This window comes from Chiloscyllium plagiosum, chromosome 31 (genome assembly GCF_004010195.1).
Source record: "Chiloscyllium plagiosum isolate BGI_BamShark_2017 chromosome 31, ASM401019v2, whole genome shotgun sequence".
In the NCBI taxonomy this organism is placed as follows: domain Eukaryota; kingdom Metazoa; phylum Chordata; class Chondrichthyes; order Orectolobiformes; family Hemiscylliidae; genus Chiloscyllium; species Chiloscyllium plagiosum.
Window position 1 is genome coordinate 26,747,834 of NC_057740.1, and position 21,444 is coordinate 26,769,277.

Genomic DNA, 21,444 nt, shown 5'->3' on the forward strand with positions numbered 1-21,444 from the left:
TGGCATATTTGGCTAGGAAAAGAGCCCCCCCCCAATCTATCACATCTATCAGAGAGGGTACTGGGACTCTTAATTGAGACTCCAAAACGATTAATATAAATTTAAGGAAATTTTACTTTGAGGTGTATCGGTCAAAAGGTTGTGAGGACAGGTTGGTGAAGATGGAATCCTTCTTTAAGAACCTGGACCTTCCAGGTGTGACTCTGGAGCAGGCGTCCCTTTTGAACGTTCCCTTGACAGTGCAAGAGAAACAAGAAGCAGTAAGACAGCTCCAAAGTGCTAAGGCACCCAGCCCAGATGGCCTTCCAAGTGAGTTTTATCAGGAATTTATGAATACATTGGCCAGGCCAATGCTGGACAGCTACAATTATTCATACAGTCAGGACTGCCTCCCGCCCTCTCTGACAGAAGCTAATATTTCTCTCATCCTCAAGAAGGGAAGGCCCGGAGGACTGTGCTTCGTAAAGGTCCATTTCACTGTTAAACTCGGTTTTAAAATTTTATCTAAGACACTCATGTTGAGATTGGAGAAGGTGTTGCCCTTTATTGTAAAGGAGGATCAGGCAGGTTTTATTAAGGCCTATAGGCCCTCTAATAATATTAGAAAATTATTGAACATGGCCCAAGATGTTCCAGCAGAGGTCAATTCTGGGCTTGGTGGTCTCCCTTGATGGGGAGAAGGCGTTTGACTGGGTGGAGTGGGTGTATCTTTTTTATGTTGTGGAGTGGTTTGCTCTCAGTGGGGTCTTTACCAGATGGTTGTAAGTGTTACATAGTGATCCTAAGGCAGCAGTCCTTACTAATGACATAACATCTTATAATTTTAGTTTTGGTAGGGGCAGCCGGCAAGGTTGTCCCCTCTCACCACTGTTGTTCACGCTGGTGATTGAGCTATTGACTGAGGCTATCCGGACGGGCCCCAACATAGTTGCCCCGGAAGTGGGACTGGGGCACAGATGATGTTCTCCTTTTCCTATCAAACCCAATTGTGTCTGTGCCTCATTTAATACAATGTATCAACTTACTTGGTTCTTTCTCAGGATATAAGGTTAATTTTATGAAGTCAGAGGCCATGCCCGTCGGGGGGTCTTGGGGAATATTTTATCTTGAAGGTGAAATGCGATTCCCTTTTAGGTGGTCACAGGGAGATTTTTCTGTACCTAGACACTTTTATTACTCCCGCCTTTGATCAGTTATATAAGGCTAACTTTGTGCACTTGCTCAATAAGATAAGGCAGGATCTTCAGCGTTGGGAGCTTCTTCCAATATCCTGGTTAGGCTGAATAGCTCTTATTAAAATGAATGATCTTCCTCGCTTAATATACCCCATGCAAATGCTCCCTCTGATGTTGCTTAGGCAAATGTTGTTTAGGCAAACGTTACGGAAATTCAACAGTTGGCTTGGTTCTATTATTTGGTGTCACAGTTAGCCTCTCATTATGCTTGCCAAATTGCAGCTTCCCCAGGGAAAGGGGGAGATGGGGTAGACTTTCCAGAAATTAAGAGGTATCAAATACGGTCCCTGCTATTCTTTGTGAATGATTGGATGTGAGGACCTGAAGTCGATATGGCTGGACATCAAGGCCTCCCAGGCAAAGTGCCCTCTTATTAATCTGTTATTTATGGATAAGATGAGGACAGTCATGCAGTATTGTCGGGACCCAATTGTCGTCAATATGGTTGAAGTGTGAACGGCGATGTGACAAAGCAAAGGCAGTTTAACTAAAACCTCCATTCTCACTCCTATGGTAGGAATGCCAGGATTTCAACCAGGGGTGATGGACTCTGGTTTTAAGTTATGGGTATCCAGAGGAGTCTGTCATCTGGGAGATTTATCTGAGAGGGAGGTCATGATGTCTTCTGATCAGCTGAATTGCAAGTATGAATTGCCCAGCAGGGACCTTTTTCATTACTTTCAGGTCAGGAACTTTATCCAGAAAAAGACTACACTTCTGATTGATTCTTTTCGGTCTGAAGTAGAGAGGAGAGTACTTTAGATTACAGATACTCTCTCGGTTAGCACCCTTTACCATTATTGGGAGGTGGCACCTCAATAGATATTGAGCGGCTGCATGGGGTCTGGGAGCATGAGTTGGGAGTGGAGATTTTGCCAGAGCTATGGGAGGACAGTTGCGAGAATGTGAGAAAGATCTTGATCTGCAACAGGATGTATGCTATGCAGCTGAAGGTCATTCACAGGGTTCATCTGGCCCCGAGTAGCTTGCAAAATACAAAAAAATGAGTGTCTCTGTTGTGCTCCAAATGCAAAATAGGTGTAGGTACTCTTTACCCATTGTTTGTGGTCATGTCACAAGCTTTACAAGTATTGGGGCGCTATAGTGAGTGTCATGGCAGGGATCCTGGGGACTGAGGTCAAGGCAGATCTGGTGTATCTTCTCCTGGGCCTGCCAGATTTGCCTTCCTTCGATGAGCATTTGTGAGAGGAAGAACATTTTGATGAGTTGGGCCCTCTGGACCTGTTGGGATAGAGTCATAGAGATGTACAGCATGGAAACAGACCCTTCTGTCCAACTCGTCCATGCCAACCCAATCTAGTCCCACCTGCCAGCACCTGGCCCATATCCCTCCAAACCCTTCCTATTCATATACCCATCCAAATGCCTCTTAAATGTTGCAATTGTACCACTCTCCACCACTTCCTCTGGCAGCTCATTCCATACACATACCACCTTCTGCATGAAAAGGTTGCCCCTTAGGTCTCTTTTATATCTTTCTCCTCTCACCCTAAACCTATGCCCTCTAGTTCTGGACTCCCCGACCCCAGGGAAAAGACTTTGCCTATTTACCCTATCCATGCCCCTCATAATTTTGTAAACCTCTATAAGGTCACTCCTCACCTCCGATGCTCCAGGGAAAACAGCCCCAGCCTGTTCAGCCTCTCCCTGTAGCTCAAATCCTCCACATCCCCTTGTTCTTCCTTACAAGCACCAGAAAACAGAACTTTTCTACAAGATGTGGCAGCCCTTTTGGAACAATCTAGAAGCAGATTTGTCGGCGATACTAACTAAGGTTTTTGTTTAGCCTCAAGGCTTGGGTCTGATGGGCGGGGTGCCCTGAGAGGAAGAATCCTGAATAAATAGGGGTATGTTAACTGATGCTCCGGTGATGGGGAGCTTCGGTGGGGTTGCACTGAGTGGTGTAATTTAGTTTAATTTAACTTATGTCCAGTTATTTATTGCATTGTAGTATGAGTAGCTTTTCTTTATGTTATTATTTGTTTTGTAGTATAGAGTAGTAGTTTATTGTAATTGTTGTTATACTCTCAGGTTGTTATACTTTTTGTAATTTTATAATTTTGTAAAGAATAAAAATCTTTTTCAATAAAAAGAAAAAAATAAATATCTGTGACTCAATCTGTGAGTAACCCTGATTTGAAATCACTAAAAATGTATTTTAAAAATCAATACAGAATCATTTGTTTAATAGATTCATTGCTGTACACCAGTTAATTTTGTAATAAATCGTATAATTCTGATATGACAAAACTTTCAAAAATGTACCCCAAGGATCTGTCATTCTAAGAAAGTGAAGGCAGTCTCAAACTAGAGCAATTGGTGATAAAAGTGATGATATCAGTCTTTTATTTTCAGGCTGTTAAGACCAGATTCAAATTTGAACACTGCTGTAGTGGGAGACGATCTCATGTTCCCTGGTTAATGGACCAGTAACATAGTTGTGACGCTGCATTATACATCTGTCAGGTATGCACCCTGCTTTCAATAGGACAGAGAGTACAGCCTAGTCTAGAAGCGCATGTCCCACTCGAATGCATAAGTAACTGTATGCCTGGATGAGCTAAGTGCAATTGCTTCCATGGAAACTTAGTGGTTGTTAAAAGCAGCAAACATTGTATCATTGCTTCATCAGGGCAGTTGTATTGCAAGGATAACATTTCAGTATCTGTAATCATTTGAACTGCTCAACCCTGCTCAACAGGTTGATATATTCCCAGAAGATGGAGAATAACACGGAGAAAGCATATCCCACCATTGCAGCTCGCGAGAAAGGTAACCTTTTGCTCTAGCATTAATAATTTCCTTGTAATTAAAACACTATATGGACAACTTTTCTCAATTCAGACACAATTTACATAAAGATGCGCTGAATAAGTCCAAAGCTGGTTATTCAAAAGTAATATTTAAGTTACAGTTACCGCTGTAAAACATATTTGAGTGTTAAAGGTTATAGAATGGAATTAAAGTTTATACTTATTACATGTTTAATTTCGTAAAGCTGTTTTATTCATCTATATGAGTTGCTTCCATTAGTAAGAATGTTGATAGCCTGAGGACGCATATTTAAGATAAATGATGAAAGAACCAAATGGGAGGTGAAGAGAATTTGAGGAGAAAGTGAGGTCTGTAGATCAGAACTGAAAATGTGTTGCTGGAAAAGCGCAGCAGGTCAGGCAGCATCCAGGGAACAGGAGAATCGATGTTTCAGGCATAAGCCCTTCTTCAGGAATGAGGAATGTTTCCTCATTCCTGAAGAAGGGCTTATGCCCGAAACGTCGATTCTCCTGTCCCCAGGTGAATAGAATTTGTTTATAGTCAGCTGTTATGACCCAGAGTTTATGGCATGCAAACTTGGTGGATCAACAGGTTCAATAATTTTCAAAAGGGAATTGGATATATACTTGAAGAGGAAAAAAGATGAAGGGCCATGTGCAAATAACAGAAGACTGTCACTAATTGGATAGATTCACCAACAACCAGCAAAGTCCATGCTAAGGTATCCTCCGACTGTGTTGTATGAGTCATCCAAAAACTGCAGACAATATTGAAGTAAATATTATTCAGTTCTGAGCTACAATGCAGCCAGTAACTACAGTGCCCGTTCTATCTTGGGCTTTCGCTCTCAAAGCAAAGCTTCATATTCTGTTTTAAGATTGCTCCTCCAATACTGATACATTTTATGCAGAATAAAATATCAGTGCTGCAACAATTTGCAAAGTATATGGCAGGAAGAAACTGAAAGTTGGAGCTCAGGAATGTTCGAATACAGTTTGAATTATAAATCCATTGGATCAATATATTCAATGCTAGATAAGAATATTGAGATAATTACACTTCATTGATTTTGGAACTTTAAGCGAAGGCCTTCTTTTCTTTCAGTTATGGTGCCATTGCAATCTGTGTGTAATTATCGATATATCCTGTTCAACTTGCTTGTAAATTGTGAATGAACATCTGTTATATGATGTATATACCAAAGCCTCAATTGGGAAGGAAAATTTAAGGGTGTCGCATCTAGTCAAAGTATTCTTCCATTTTATATTAAAAAGGGTATAAAACTTTTCATAACAGCAGATTTCTCTATAGTATAGAAACTCTGAGCCTCTTGATCTCTTCCTTGTAGCTGTAGTGGCAAAGACATGGAGGACACAGCACTCTGGAACTGCTTCATAAACATAAAAGTATTGGAAAATACGTTACTGAGTCAAGCGTGCCAAATTAGTTTGGAAACATTCAGCTTAGAGTCAGAGGATTGCAACATTAAGATTCCACCCCAGGACTTGAGGACTTTTGAAGGAATGCTGCATTGTTGCAAATGCCTTACAGTGGATTTGACATAAGTCCCTGTCTGCTTGCTCAGGTGGATGTCAAGGAAGAGTAAATGTGTCAGCCAAAATGTGTCAGGGTAGCACAGTGGTTAGCATTGCTGCCTCACAGTGCCAGGGATCCGGGTTCGATTCCAGCTTTGGGCGACTGTGTGAAATTTGCACATTCTGTGTCTGCGTGGGTTTCCTCCCACAGTCCAAAGATGTGCAGGTTAGGTGAATTGGCCATGCTAAATTGCCCATAGTGTTAGGTGCATATATGGGGAATGGGTCTGGGTGGGTTACGCTTCAGAAGGTCGGTATGGACTTGTTGGGTCGAAGGGCCTGTTTCCATACTGTAGGGAATCTAATCAACAAAACAGCTGACCATTAATTTGTTGCTTTTCAGGTCTTGAAGAGCACAAATTAGTCTCTTACATAAATAAAAATGATCATCCCTTGGCTATAAAATGCTTGTAGGCACCCTAAGAGATAAGACAATATGCAAATTATTTGTTGGATGCACTGCAAAACCTAATTTCAGAGAAAGATATTACATATATGGGTTAGTTAGCTGAAGACAAAATATAACTCTTGGATAGGCACGTGGAAGGTAGTACAATGTATGTAGATTAGTCTGATCTTAGAGTAGATGACCAGTGGTGTTCCGCAGGGATCTCTTCTGGGACCTCTGCTGTTTGTGATTTTTATAAATGACTTCGATGAGGACATGAAGGGTGGGTTAATAAATTTGCTGACAACATGAAGGCTGGTGGAGTTGTGGATAGTGCGGAGGGCCGTTGTAGCTTGCAACGGGACATTGACAGGATGCAGAACTGGGCTGATAACTGGCAGATGGAGTTCAACCTGGAAAAGTGTAAAGTGATTCACTTTGGAAGATTGAATTTGAATGCAGAATACAGGGTTAAAGGCAGGATTCTTGGCAGTGTGGAGGAACAGAGGGATCTTGGGGTCCATGTCCATAGATCCCTCAAAGTTGCCACCCAAAGTTGAGAGGGTTGTCAAGAAGGCATTTGGTGTTTTAGCTTTCATTAGCAGGGAGATTGAGTTTAAGAGCTACGAGGTTATGCTGCAGCTCTATAGAACCCTGGTTAGACCACAGTTAGAATACTGTGTTCAGCTCTGGTCGCCTCATTATAGGAAAGATGTGGAAGCTTTAGAGAGGGTGCAGGGCAGATATCAGAGGTAGGTTCTTTACGCAGAGAGTGGTGAGTGCATGGTATGCACTGCCAGCAGTGGTAGTGGAGTCAGATACATTAGGGACATTTAAGCGATTCTTGGGTAGCCACATGGAAGATAGTACAATGAAGGGTGTGTAAATTAGTCTGATCTTAGAGTACGATAAAAGGCCGGCACAACATCAAGGGCAATATTGGCTAGGATTTAATTTTTTAAAAAATGATGTGTGCATATCGATTTTATTTTTGTTTACAACAAAACACCAATCAACAGCAATTCTCTAGGATCACACAATATTCTTGTGTTGCACTAACCTCTCGAAAGTATAATAGCAGGAAAGTTGTTCTTGATGGTGGGGGGGGTTTAGAACTAAGGGTCACTCTTTAAGATACAGGGTAAACCATTTACAACTGTGATGAGTAAAATTTCTTCACCCTTAGAATGGTAAAGCTGTGGAATTGACTGTCACAGAGAGTAGTTGAGGCAAACTATTGTAAGATTTCAAGAAGGAATTGGATGTAGCACTGGGGGCTAAAAGGATCAAAGCAGGAAATCTATTGAGTTGGATGATTAGCCATGATCATAACGAATGGCAAAGCAGGCTTGAAACGCTAAATGGCCTACCCCTGCTCCTAATTTCTGAGTTTCAATTTTTACTTCCTGATTCAAAGTTACATCATGTCCAAAATAATTCTGTAAAACAGTTCAACCTGACTCATTTGTCTAAATGTTTTGTTGTGATCGAAATAAAAAAGTAAACTTGGAAACATGTAGCACCCATTTTGTTCTATCCATTTGAAATAAAATGATGGTAAAAATATTTCTCAGATTCAGACTGTGACCTTTCTATGTTCATGACTCCATGTCTCTACAGAAGAAAGTGCACTAGGAAAGATCAAAGTTGCAGATCTCAAACACTGTCTTATTTTCCCGACATTAAATTTGACCTGAAATTCATAACAGATTGAAACAGAACTGGTCAGACAAATCTTTGCTTAAATGCTTCCTATCAATTAAATATTACATGGCAAAGTTTATCACCACATTGTGTATGAGTTTTTAAAACAGAATCCCACCTGGAAGCCAGCCTGAATGGCTGAATTTCAGGCTGCCCAGCAATATGTAATTTCAGGCTGATTGGGGTATAGATCACAAAGTACTGGCGAGTGCAGTATGGCTTGTGGGAACACAAGTGATTGCAGGGCGTTGAAATGTGATTTTTGGAGTGACAGTTGGCCACTGTGAGGGGTTTTTCAATCATGGGGGTGTAAGTAGAGGTTGCAGGAGGTTTGAAACATTGGCCCTTCTAATTGTGAGAGAAGGGGTAATCACTGTTAGTGGTTCAATTGTGCGAGGGATGTAAGGTAGGTTGAGGAGTCTGGGAGATGCATTCTTGGGTGATTAATGCAACATTCACTGCTAGTGTCTGAAAGGGTGTTCACTTTCTGTAATGAATGACTGTGTCTGCCACACTATTACACTAGGATGAGATATTTGATAAGAGAGTGCGATAAGAGACCAGTAGTGATGGAGAAATATATTAATGCCCAAGAAAACACAGAGCACCATTGCTCCCAAAATTGACAGGAAAATTGATCCAGCAATGAAATATTCCTGTGGGACTGAGACAACAGCACCTCTCTCCATTGTGCTGCACCCAACTTATGTTTGTCTCAAACATAAATTCATCAGTTACATTATACAGGACTTTTTAAAGAAAATTTGTGTATAGACTTCATCACATTAAAGTTTTAAAAGTGTTTTAGATTTATGGGAATAATTAACTTGTTGTCAGTTTTCTTGTTTATTTACAATGTTTGGTGCTTTGGAAAAATACTTCTGTCACATTCACGAAGACCTCCTGTAGTGTGTTTGTGCAGAATCCAGATTAGTTATGTATTGGGAATGTACTACATGCAGGCAAAGCACAGTTTGGCTCAAAGCCCAGCTTAGGCTTTGAAACAAGTCAGGGCTAACAATTAAAGTAACTATGAACATCTAACAAATTATTATTCTGACTTCATATGAATGCTGTCAAACAGTTCATTCTTTGGTTAAAAAATGAACAAGTGGAAAATGGTCTGACAAACCACAGTCTAAAACTGACAAGCAGGTCAATTGAAAATCCTGACTTTGTGGGAGATCTGAAGCAGTTCAGCAGGCAGATGGGTTTGTAGCAGCTAACTCTTTTTCAGTTGCTGTCAACACTGCGATGGCAAACTTCCATAAATGTCAAAAATATGCTGAAAGTAATAAAGTACAGCTCTACAGAATCAATTCATTTGTTCTTAGAGTAGGATGGTTCCACTTTTATGTGAAAGATTGCCATTCATCGAGCACCTTTCACTGGACATCTCAAAGCAATTTCTTGTGACCTTTCATTTTGGAGAAAATTCCCATTTTCTCATTTTATATAGGACCCGGACCAGGAAGATATGGACTACCCCCAGCAATTGGGTTTGTGGGACATGATTATACCAAACACACAAATCCAGCTTATACATTTGGGAAAAAACACAGCAGTGCATGTAAGTAATCAGAATTCATTTAACAAAACAACTGTCTTTTCATTATAGTGTGACAAAGTGACAAATTTGAAACATGTTCTGTCAAAAAATGTAGTATTGAGAGAATCTTATAGGTTATTTTGGATGGTCCTATGGTGCACTGATAATGCCCCTACCTATGGGCCAGAAACTCTGGGTTCCAGGTCCATGTCTGGACTTGCTGGCTGTGGAAGGGGCATTCATAACTTTAACAAACAAGTTGACTGTCCATACGAGTGGCAGAGTTTTCTGGTCAGCCATCCTGCAGAAGGAAATGATGAACCATTGCAGTTGTCTATTAATGAGGACCAATCCATGGCCCAAGGCTCGGAAACAAGAATGGAAGAATCAGCAAACATATATAGGTCATTGCTTCAGTAAATTAACTAATATTTCAAATCTACTGCCAATAATCTTTCCAGTAAAAAAAAGTCTTCCTCTTAATTATTGAGATTCTATTGTGTGCCAAATGTCAATAGTAAAAATGGTTCTTATAGAAATACTATTCGCAATTTTTAAGAATGTGATAAACAGAATCAGGACCATCTTGCTACTATCAGGGACTGCTGTTTTGCCTAATGGACATGGGTGTGAGTCCAAGTATACATCTACACTCACCTATACCCCTAAGTCCATTGTCTGGGCAGTATGTGCAATAGTATGAGATAATGATAGGATAACAATTGAGCTGGTCACTCGAACTGACCTAGCTAAGGATATCTAAATAACTACCGAGCCATTGCTTTGAACTATTCAAATGTGAAGTTGAAATATTTTACTTTAGCATTTTAGGAGTATATCACATAAATGTTCTTTTCACAATATATAAATAACGGATTCTGTATTCCATTGAAACTTCCAAATAATTTACTTGTATTACTTTGAAAAACAATTCATTTGTCTCTGCAAATTATAGTATATATACTGGCTGCACAATGTATGCCTATAATTACTTTGTCTGTTATTTTAAAGGAGATTTTGGGCACAATAATTAATTATATGGCTACATTGTGTTATTGTATGTTAATTTTCCACATGATAATTTATAGGCAATATTTTTGTGACAAGTAACTGTGCCTGCTACAGTGATTTATAATCCACTTTTGAGCAGATCATTCCAATATTTCAGTTCTTGATAGCAAAAGCACTGTCATTATCAATATTAAATCAAAACGCAAACATATCCTGCAAGATATAACAAATGAAGAATATGGAAGTATGTTCCAATTCAAAATATTTAAGCAGACACAAAAAAGAAGTTTTAATGTATTTACACTCTCTTGACAGTGTACGAAGTCAACTGCAGTCCAGGACCTCAGTATTACGTTGATCCAAAGATCACACGATTTGGTAGGAGTGGAACACCCGCATTCTCCATTTTAGGAAGAGTGAAAACCTCTGGTGAGAAAAGCTATCAATAAATACAGTATCAATCTCTTCAGGTTTCTAAAGATTTTACTACCATATTTTTATCATTTGAAGAGCTTTTGTTTTAATACCATGGAACACTGAAGTAAAACAGAAAATTAAATACAAAATGTTAGAGAAAAACTCATTATATGTTTGAGTTCTAAACTTGGATAAAACACACCGCTGAAGCAATATTGCTGATAGTTATTAATTGTGAAATTAGTCATGCATTTAAGCCCCACCCAGTAAAAATCACATTAAAGTCTATTTGTGAAAAGCTCTTGAGTCTTTCAAGACATTCCTTTCATTGTTAGGCTACTTAGTGGCAAGGTGGGTGGCCCAGGAACTCTATTCCACTCCGTTAACTCAAAATTGCATGTCACAGGTTCCTGATTTGAATGGATCATGGCACTTCTCTCCATTTTTAACACTGCCTCTGAACTCCTATCCGATCGCAGACCACCAGCAGCGTGGTGACTATTTGGACAGTGGGAACAGAGTACTGGGAACAGGGTACCTCAATTGTGCTGCCATCTCTTTCTCACTCTGAAGGAGGATGAAAATCTGCTTTTTAAAAATGGGTTTTTAATGGGCTAATTATTATGATATAAGCAAAAAAGTCTGAGAAGACCACAGGATCTGATCCCTAATCTGTTCCTGGTCTGAGCTGTAAAGATTTTTTGGCTAATTTCCATGACAGTTCTCCTGATCTTCGGTCTTAACTGTAAGTCATAGAGATGTACAGCATGGAAAAAGACCCTTCGGTCCAATCTGTCCATGCCGACCAGATATCCCAACCCAATCTAATCCCACATGCCAGAACCCAGCCCATATCCCTCTAAACCCTTCCTATTCATATACCCATCCAAATGCCTCTTAAATGTTGCAATTGTACCAGCCTCCACCACTTCCTCTGGCAGCTCATTCCATACCCGTACATCTGTGTGAAAAGGTTGCCCCTTAGGTCTCTTTTATATCTTTCCCCTCTCACCCTAAACCTATGCATTGGAGACTGGCATAAAAAGCCATCCACAATGTTGTGTCAGGGTTTCTGCTGATCTGCAGCCGAAGTTACAATGGACAAGCAGGAAACTCCAATGGAAATTTTACCTGTATCTCATTCGGACCAGCAATTTGGATGATCAAATGCCCTGAGGGACCCCTTGTCTCAGACAGTAATACAGTTCAGGTCTTGTACTTGACACTCCAGGGAAGGATTGTGTGAGATAGAAGGGTGATCAGGTTGTTTTAGCTGTTGAAAGGCCATAGTTTGAAGCCAGTAACCATGAGGAGAATTTTAGGCTCCAACAAATTATAGATCAAGTACTACCCTCACATCATTCTAGATGACAATTGAGGCTCAGAGCTTCAGCTTCTATGCCCAGGACTGTCTAGAGTGAGGTTCAAACCCCAGCCCACCATCTGCTGTCAAGTTCATGTATGCAGAATGGTCATTTGGTCAAGAAGCCACAGTTAGACAATCTGTGGAGCCTTCTCTTAATGTGAGTTAAAGAAGAAAATTTCAGTGTAAAATGTAGTATTTGTTTTGATAGTATTCTGACTTAGTACCTGGTTAACATTAACCTCTTGGCCTATTCAGATGTTTCGCGGAAACTGGGAACACCTGGACCAGGCACATATAATCCAGAGGCTGCACCCCACCTTAATGAGCACAGATCACCAGCATATTCCATAGGATCCAGAACGGAATATCGCAAGTTGGATGTAGTTCCTGCACCTAATCGCTATACTCTTCCCTCTCTATTGGGACCAAAGGTTCCTACCAAGCCTTCCAGTGCTAGTTTCTCGGTCACTGGGAGGACAAAGAGAAATGATCTATCTAAAACCCCAGGGCCTGGCAGGTATAACCGCACTGACCCAAATATTTACAAGCGGAAACTTCCAGCTTACTCGATGCTGGGTCGATATGATTTGCCCACCTATTATACTCAAAAGCCAGGACCTGGAGCACACAGCCCTGAGAAAGTGACCGTAAATAAGCCAAGACCCCCAGCATTCTCTATGGGATTGAGACATTCAGAGTTTGTCACTCCACTTATTATTGATATTTCAGATTGAAGTTAAACCTGTTACCTAAAATCTAACGCAGATTAAATCCAGATTGAAATTTTGTGAGTCTTAACATAGGCATTCTGTAACCTTCAAAGCCAATATCTAACTTATACATTATTATATATTTTTATTGCTCTGTTTGATGGATTTTGCAGGGGTCTTCTCACTTATATTGGTAAGCTGAAGTATATACATTGACTAGAAAGGCACAGATGGATTAATTAGTACAATGATCAGTACAATAACCGTCTCAACTGTTTGAAAAATACAACAGACTATACAGTTAGTAGGCATTGACTGCAAATTTTTCCAATCAGAAAATCAGTTATGTAATGTCAATGATGGTAGTTTTTTTGTAGATGTCACAATTGTCAATATTTTTGAAGGTGAAACTGTTTTTCTACCTGGAAATGGATCACCGCTTAAGATTTAAAGAAATGCATGGTAAAATCATGATAAATCACAGCTCTGTCACTTTACACAAAAATGGAGGTGCAGTGGATAGCCAAGCAGGTTATTTTAAATTACAATGGCATTTTGATCAGATGGGCCAATGTGTATCAGAAATTTAGATGAATATGAGGTGCTGCATTTTGGTAAGGTAAATGTTGCTGCACAAAGAGACCTTGGAGTGCAGGTTCATAGTTCCTTGAAAATGGAGTCACAGGTAGACAGGATAGTGAAGAAGGCTTTTCGTACACTTGCCTTTATTAGATAAAGCATTGAGTATGGGAGTTGGGATGTCATGTTGCCGCTGTATAAGACATTGCTTAGGCCACTTTTGGAATACTGTTCAATTCTGGTCTCCCAGCTATAGGAAAGATTAGATTAGATTCCCTACGGTGTGGAAACAAGCACTTCAGCCCAACAAGTCCACACCGACCATCTGAAAAGTAACCCAGCCAGATCCACTTCCCTCTGATTAATACACCTAACACTATGGACAATTTAGCATGGCCAATTCACCTGACCTGCACATCTTTGGACTGTGAGAGGAAACCGGAATACCCGGAGGAAACCCACGCAGACACAGGAAGAATGTGCAAACTCCACACAGGCTGTCACCCAAGGTTGGAATCAAACCCGGGTAAAAACAATGACTGCAGATGCTGGAAACCAGATTCTGGATTAGTGGTGCTGGAAGAGCACAGCAGTTCAGGCAGCATCCAAGGAGCAGTAAAATCGACGTTTCGGGCAAAAGCCCTTCATCAGGAATAGAGGCAGGGAGCCACCAGAGTGGAGAGATAAATAGGGGGTGAGGGGTGGGGCTCCTCACCTAAGCAGCATTGTTAGGCTGCTTAGTGGCAAGGTGGGTGGCCCAGGAACGGCACAGTGGTTAGCACTGCTGCCTCACAGCGCCCGAGACCCGGGTTCAATTCCCGCCTCAGGCGACTGACTGTGTGGAGTTTGCACGTTCTCCCCGTGTCTGCGTGGGTTTCCTCCGGGTGCTCCGGTTTCCTCCCACAGTCCAAAGATGTGCAGGTCAGGTGAATTGGCCATGCTAAATTGCCCGTAGTGTTAGGTAAGGGATAAATGTAGGGGTATGGGTGGGTTGCGCTTCGGCGGGTCGGTGTGGACTTGTTGGGCCGAAGGGCCTGTTTCCACACTGTAAGTAATCTAAATCTAAAAGGAACTCTATTCCACTCTGTTAACTCAAAATTGCATGTCACAGGCTCCTGATTTGAATGGATCATGGCACTTCTCTCCATTTTCATCAAACCCGGGTATCTGGCGCTGTGAGGCAGCAGTGCTAACCACTGAGCCACCGTGCAGCCCTAAAGATGTTGTGAAACTTGAGAGGATGCAGAAACGATTTACAAGGATGTTGCCAGGATTGGAGGGTTTGAGCTATAGGGAGAGGCTGAATAGGCTGAGGCTATTTTCCCTGGAGCATTGGAGGCTGAGTGATGGCCTTATAGAGGTTTACAGAATCATGAGGGGTATGGAGGGAGTGGACAGCTAAAGTCTTTTCACAGGGTAGGGGAGTCCAAAACTAGAGGACATAGATTTAAGGTGAGGGGGGAAAATTTTTTTAAAAATCCCAAGGGGCAACATTTTCAGTGTGGTGTGTGTATGGAACAGAGGAAGTAGCGGAATCTGGTAGAATTACAACATTTAAAAGGCATCTGGATGAGTATATGAATAGGAAGGGTTTAAAGGGATATGGACTAAATGCGGGCAAATAGACTAGATTAATTTGGGACATCTGGTTGGCACAGACAAGTTGGACCGAAGGGTCTGTTTGCATGCTGTACATCTCTGACTCTATGAGTATAAACCCCAAGTCCCAGTGGGTTTCATTTCATGAAGTATACCTCACAGGCAATTGGATCGTCAAATAAAAGATTAGAAATGGGAAGAGTAGGCAGTTGTTTTCTATTTGAGGTTGAAATTGTTTGAACTCAACAAGACAGGAATTGAAGTATTATGATATAAGCAAAAGCCTAAAATTGATCATGGAACATTTCTTCAAATCTGAGCTTTCAGCATCATGATATTTACTGCAGTTATTCTTTCAACCATTAGAAAAAATTCTATTTATTTAGCATAAATTCAGAAGATATATATTAACCCCAGCCACCAACTATTTTGGAATACTAGTCTCACATACGGTTGTCAGATTATCATTAATAAATTGTGTCAATTATTTTTAGTCATTAATCTTCCTTTTGCTCTGTAGTTATGTTCCTTCTTGATTCTTCCTGTTCTCATCGGTGCAGGTTTCACACTGTTTTGCAACAACATTAAGCTTATTACATATTATTTGAAACCTCATAATTCATTCTAAATCCCTTTGTTTTAAATAGTACTGTTATCTTGTACAGCCTGTCTCTAAGACCTCGCAGACTCCTCAACCAGTGTACAGAATATTAATTTACCCAGGCCTGTTAGCATGTATCAGGAAAGGACTATACAGCACGAGTTTGCAGTCAGTGAACCAGGTTGCAACTTTATTTGAAGGTAACAAAGGTTAAGAGTTAAACTTTACATTTTTAACAATTCTATTTCTAACTATCTGATTTTTTAGAAACTTAAGATACTTCCCAGATACTCGTAACTTCTGTCCAAGTGTTCAATTTGTTCCTCTCTTCATGGGTTGATTCTTTCTAGTCGGATGGCAAACTGCTCTGGTCACTGCTGTGTCCTGATGTGCCTGTAGGTATGCTGAGGTGTTCCAGCACCCTCCTGGCTAACTTTCCAAGGACTTGACTAATCAGAGGTATCACATTAAGTGATTTTATCACCTTGAAATGCTGCTAATTGCTCTCAATGGCTTGCTTAACAGCAACCCCTTTGATGTATCTATTCTTTGGCCTGGGTCAGGCACTCCCAGCATGCTTTGTCTTTTGGGCAATTTTAATATCCTGTTTATTTCAGTTGCTGTGCACGTATTTCTGGCCTTTGTTCTTAATGACTTTTAGAGAGTGGTGAGCATCTAGAACGGGCTGCCAGAGGTATTCGTGGAAGTGAGTACAATTTTGTCATTTTAGAAACATTTGGACAGATATGTGGATGGGATTGGTATGGAGGGATCTGGACCAAACATAGGCAAATGGGACTAGTTTAATTGTGAAAAATGGGCAGATTGAGCAAGTTGGGCCTGTTTCCATGCTGTAGACTTCATGATTCGTTCACTTGAGCAGTTGTAGACTGCCACAATACATAAACAAATAATGTCCTGTGAAGGACAGATCATAGTCAAGATTAGAGTGGTGCTAGAAAAGCACATCAGGTCAGGCAGCATCCAAGGAGCAGGAAAATCAATGTTTCGGGCAAGAGCTACGTGAAAACCATAAATAGGGACACACACACCTCATTAAATTCCAAATCAGCAATCTTAGTTTATAGGGAGAAAGTGAGGTCTGCAGATGCTGGAGATCAGAGCTGAAAATGTGTTGCTGGAAAAGCGCAGCAGGTCAGGCAGCATCCAGGGAACAGGAGAATCGACGTTTCGGGCATATACCCTTCTTCAGGAATCATTCTTTGAGAGTGTGATAGCTAGCAATCTGACAATGATTGTTGGCTAACAATAAATAACTAACTGCTGAAGTTACCAATACAGTGATTCCAATAAGCCTCAAATAACAGGGGCCTTTTTGTGCTTCTATTTCAATGCCACTTATTTGAAGGTAAGTGAAAAACGAGGCTGATTTTTTAAAAACCAGTCATGTTTGAAGAGAACTTTTCAAACAGATTGGGAGACTATTTCAGGACTTCCACAATACTTTAAAAATATTCTTTCAGAAAATATGAGCACTTCACATAAAAAGAGAATGCACAGTGTAATTCTGCTTTCGAGGAGCCATCAGGAGCAAAGATATTGTCATGGACATCTTGCTTAGGATCCTTCTTGGTCTCCAGATGAAATAGGAGGCGGATATGAGGTCAGACATCAACACCAGCTGCTTTAAGACAGGGACAGAGGACAAGGTAAAATCCAACCCTGCTTGAGTTTCCCATAGCGTCTGCTATTCTAGCCTTTCCCAGTGGAAAGTGCTGTGAGAGGAGCCTTGACAAGTTACTGCAGTGCATCTTATAGATGGTAAACGGCTACTACAGTATGTTGTGGTGAAGGGAGTGAATGTTGAAGACAGTGATGGGATGACAATCAGGCTACTTTGACCTGGTGATGTCAAGCTTCTTGAGTGTTTTCAGTGTTGCACTCTTCCAGTCTATACAGGATGAGCTGTGGTGAGGACAGTTCTTCACTTTGATGGAGCACACTCTTCTGACATATATCCATGCATTAAAGGTTCTCATATGACCACTACTATCTGTTTCTCCACAGCACAAGGGAATGTGATATCTGCTCCTGAAAATTCTCAGTATGGAGTACTTGGGGTGAAAGTCTCCTGGTACTTCTATCAAACAAGCATAGGCAGAATGCCAAGATAATTGCTGCGGAGTGTGGTTCCGAGTTTCACTAATCGTGTCTGAATCTCACAGTAATAATGTGACTTAAGAGTTAAAGATGAAGCATGCAAGAATAATTGAAACTGGGTAGCGGTGCCTGACAGCATCCTGGGAACATTTACATTCGCTGGCTGTAGAGTTCGAGGAAAGTGTCCAGATTTGAAGACAATAATAAAAAAGGTGATTTTGTAAACATTTCTGAAGTTACAAGGAACTGATAAGAATGGTCAAGGTGGAGGATGGATTTCAATATAAGCAATGACAAGGTTGTATCTGTTAAGATTTAACTGCCCGATATTGATTCACTTGATCAGGTCCTATGATGTGGTAATGCTGGTGTTCACTTTAAGGAGCAACACCCTGAAAACTTGTGATTTTAAATAAACAATTGGACTACAAGCTGGTGTTGTGAGACTTTTGGGTTTGATCAGGTACTAGGCAGAGGTAGAGAGATTCTTTAGGAAATATGAAATAATCAGATCAGCTATGGTCTTACTGATTGGTGGAGTAGACTCGAGTGGCTAACACCTACTCAATTTGTGTGTTCAGTATTGCCATTGAATAAGGGATTCTTTCTGAGCAGGCAAACACACAGCTGGTCCACTTGATCTGATAGAGACCATTTTTACAGCAGCAAATAAAGTTTAAAAAGTAGTACAAGTAAATCACTGCTAAATTTGAAAGGACAAAATCAAGAAATGTGCTCTATAAATATAAACCATTCATTCAATGTTAGGATTTTCTGACTTAAACTGAAAATGTTGAAGCATCTCAGAACTGGCAGCAGCTCTGGAGAAAAAAAAGTTAACGTTGAGTTTATGACCCTTTGAGGGTGAAACAGCTTCTCAACTGCTCTACCTTCTTTTAAGACTCTAAAAACTTCTCATTGATCTATGATGTTATCTTGCCAATGCTGTAGCTCCTACTTTGTATTTAAAAAAGTGACAGATCAAAATTATTAATTACTCCCATTCACTTCTTCATTATTGAATTTCAAGTTTAGAGAAAGAAATGAAACCCGAAATTGTGTTAACCAGGGAAAAAAAAATCTTCTTAAAAAAAAAGTTGATGTACAACAAACAGGGGCAGGACTTATATGATGGTAGTACTGTAGAACAAAGAGACCTAGGGGTTCAAGTACATAAATCTTTGAAGTTCGCATCAAATATAGACAGGGTGGTTAAAAAGGCATTTGGCACACTTGCCTTCATTGCTCAGTCCTTTGAGTACAGGAGTTGGGAAGTCATGTTGAGGTTGTACAGAACATTGAAGCCTCTTAAGGAATACTGTGTCCAGATTTGGTTGCCCTGTTATAGGAAGAACGTTAAGCTCGAGAGGGTTCATAAGAGATTTACCAGGAGTGTTGCTGGGTATGGAAGGTTAAGTTATAAAGAAAGTCTGGGACTTGTTTTAAGAATTGGAGCCCAGGTAGTCGAGAGGTGACCTTATAAAGGTTTATAAAATCATAACGGCAGCTGTATTTTCCCTAGAATGGAAGACACACTATGGCGAGAGGAGAGAGATTTGAAAAAGACATGAGGGGCATTTGTTGTTTTTTTTAAAATACAGAGGGTAGTTCACATGTGAAATGAACTTCCTGAGGAAGTGGTGGATGCAGGCACAATTGCAACGTTTAAAAGACACTCAGATAAGTACGAGTAGGGAAGGTTTGGAGGGATACGGGCCAGGAGCAGGCAAAAGGGACTAGTTTAGTTTACGATTATTTTCAACATGGACTGGTGACTCTGACTGTATGATCATGCTTTTAATTGTGGCTCTTAGCAGTTTGGGACAGTCCACAAGTTACTCGAACATACCCCCTAGTGGACTCACCATGTATTAGCGTAATAGTGCAAGTGCTACATCCTTGAAGCTTTAAGTACTGTATGATGTTAAAGTAGAGAAATGTTAAATCTACCAATACACGTGCTTTGTAACTCTAAACTTCAAAATTAAGCTTTCTGATGAAATAGTAACTATTTTTCTTCAGTATTTTAAAAAAAACACTTGATATGCAACATTTGTCATGATGTTAGTGCCTTCCTTTATATAAAATAAACATTGTACAGTTAGGCTAAAAACTTTAGAACATTAAGTTTAAATGGTATACATTTCTAAATGTTTTCATTCATAATTAAATAGCTTTCAAAATAAAGTTTGGAAATACATTCGTAATAAAAGTATGGCTGTGCAATTTTAATATACTGTATTTACAAACTATGAAGTTTTAGTTGACCACACTCCATCTAGTGGCAAAGGCTTGTCATTGGAGGCAGTGCTCCACCAGATGGGGCAAGGGATAAATGAGGGACTGCAGGCAGGAGCAAGAATAGGAGGAATGTTAAAAGGAAATGGAATGTAGCCTTGAAAATAGGCTAGTTATGGAACAGGAAGTCTGAAGTCAGTAATTCAATTTTGAAGTTAAAACATTTTCACTTAAACCATGAAAAGTGACAAGATTTAATCAGGTTTAAAATGCAAAATTACTAGTCCTTCGCATCATACAGGACCCAAATGAGTTATTTTTGGGTTGGCAGTTAAGACCTATCACAAAGCTGTTAATACTTACACCGACCATTACTGTTAATGCTTACAAAGATATTGGACAAACTGGGGCTGTATCCTCTAGAGTCTTGAAGAATGAAAGGGGACTTGTCAATACCTACAAAATACTTTTTCTAAAATAGGCAGAGACTAGGTAGATACCAGTAAGGTGGAAATATTTCCTCTGGTTGGGAGTCATTAGTGACAGGCACAATTTAAGACAGATACCAAGAGGAGGTTACAGGCTGAATGGCCCATACTCGTTCCTAACACAGTAGCATACAGTCAGAGATATATAGCATGAAACAGATCCTTCAGTCCAACTCATCCATACTGACCAGATATCCTAAATTAATCTAATCCCATTTGCCAGCACTTGGTGCATATCAGTCTTCCAGATGCCTTTTAAGTATTGTAACTGTACCAGCCTCCATTTCCTCTGGTAGCTCATTCCATAAACACACCACCCTTTGCGTGGAAAAGGTTGTCCCTTATATTCCTTTTAAATCTTTCTCCTCTCACCCTAAACCTATGCTCTCTAGCATCCTCGTTACTGTTCTATGCAAAGCTCTCACAAACCTAGTCTGTAAATTTTCTACTGCATACCTGTGGATGTGGTGTATATGGACTTCAGCAAGGCATGTGATAAGGTTCCCCATGGTAGGCTCATTCAGAAGGTCAGGAGGAATGGGATACAGGGAAACTTAGCTGCCTGGATACAGAATTGGCTGGCCAACAGAAGACAGAGAGGTGGTAGTAGAAGGATTCTGCCTGGAAGTCAGTGGTGAGTGGTGTTCCATAGGGCTCTATCCTTGGGCCTCTACTGTTTGTAATTTTTATTAATGACTTGGATGAAGGATAAGTCAGCAAGTTTGCAGACGATACAAACGTTGGAGGTGTCATTGACAGTATAGAGGGCTGTTGTAGGCTGCAGCAGGACATTGACAGGATGCAGAGATGGGCTGAAAGGTGGCAGATGGAGTTCAACCTGGATAAATGCAAGGTGATGCATTTTGGAAGGTCGAATTTGAAAGCTGAGTACAGGATTAAGGATAGGATTCTTGGCAGTGTGGAGGAACAGAGGGATCTTGGTGTGCAGGTACATAGATCCCTTAAAATGGCCACCTAAGTGGACAGGGTTGTTAAGAAAGCATATGGTGTTTTGGCTTTCATTAACAGGGGATTGAGTTTTAAGAG

At 40.5% G+C, this 21,444-nt stretch overlaps 1 protein-coding gene and 1 long non-coding RNA gene across 3 annotated transcripts in view; one reads left to right on the forward strand and one right to left on the reverse strand.

Annotated features, from left to right (window-relative positions):
• Positions 1 to 10,683, reverse strand: part of LOC122565350 — a 93,920-nt gene extending 83,237 nt beyond the window's left edge. The window contains exons 1-2 of one of the 2 annotated variants that reach the window (XR_006316140.1): positions 10,581 to 10,683; positions 9,444 to 9,568 (exon numbers count right to left, since the gene is read on the reverse strand). This is a non-coding gene — a long non-coding RNA (uncharacterized LOC122565350). Of the gene's footprint in view, positions 1 to 9,443 lie in introns of both variants that reach the window. The other variant, XR_006316139.1, reaches the window with a different exon arrangement.
• Positions 3,512 to 12,833, forward strand: odf3l2b (outer dense fiber of sperm tails 3-like 2b). The gene is made up of 5 exons (XM_043721230.1): positions 3,512 to 3,722; positions 3,958 to 4,028; positions 9,178 to 9,288; positions 10,594 to 10,707; positions 12,317 to 12,833. Exons 2-5 carry the CDS (start codon positions 3,977 to 3,979, stop codon positions 12,793 to 12,795), a joined length of 756 nt encoding a protein of 251 aa, XP_043577165.1. The 5' UTR covers positions 3,512 to 3,722; positions 3,958 to 3,976; the 3' UTR covers positions 12,796 to 12,833.
• The last annotated feature ends 8,611 nt before the right edge of the window (positions 12,834 to 21,444 follow it).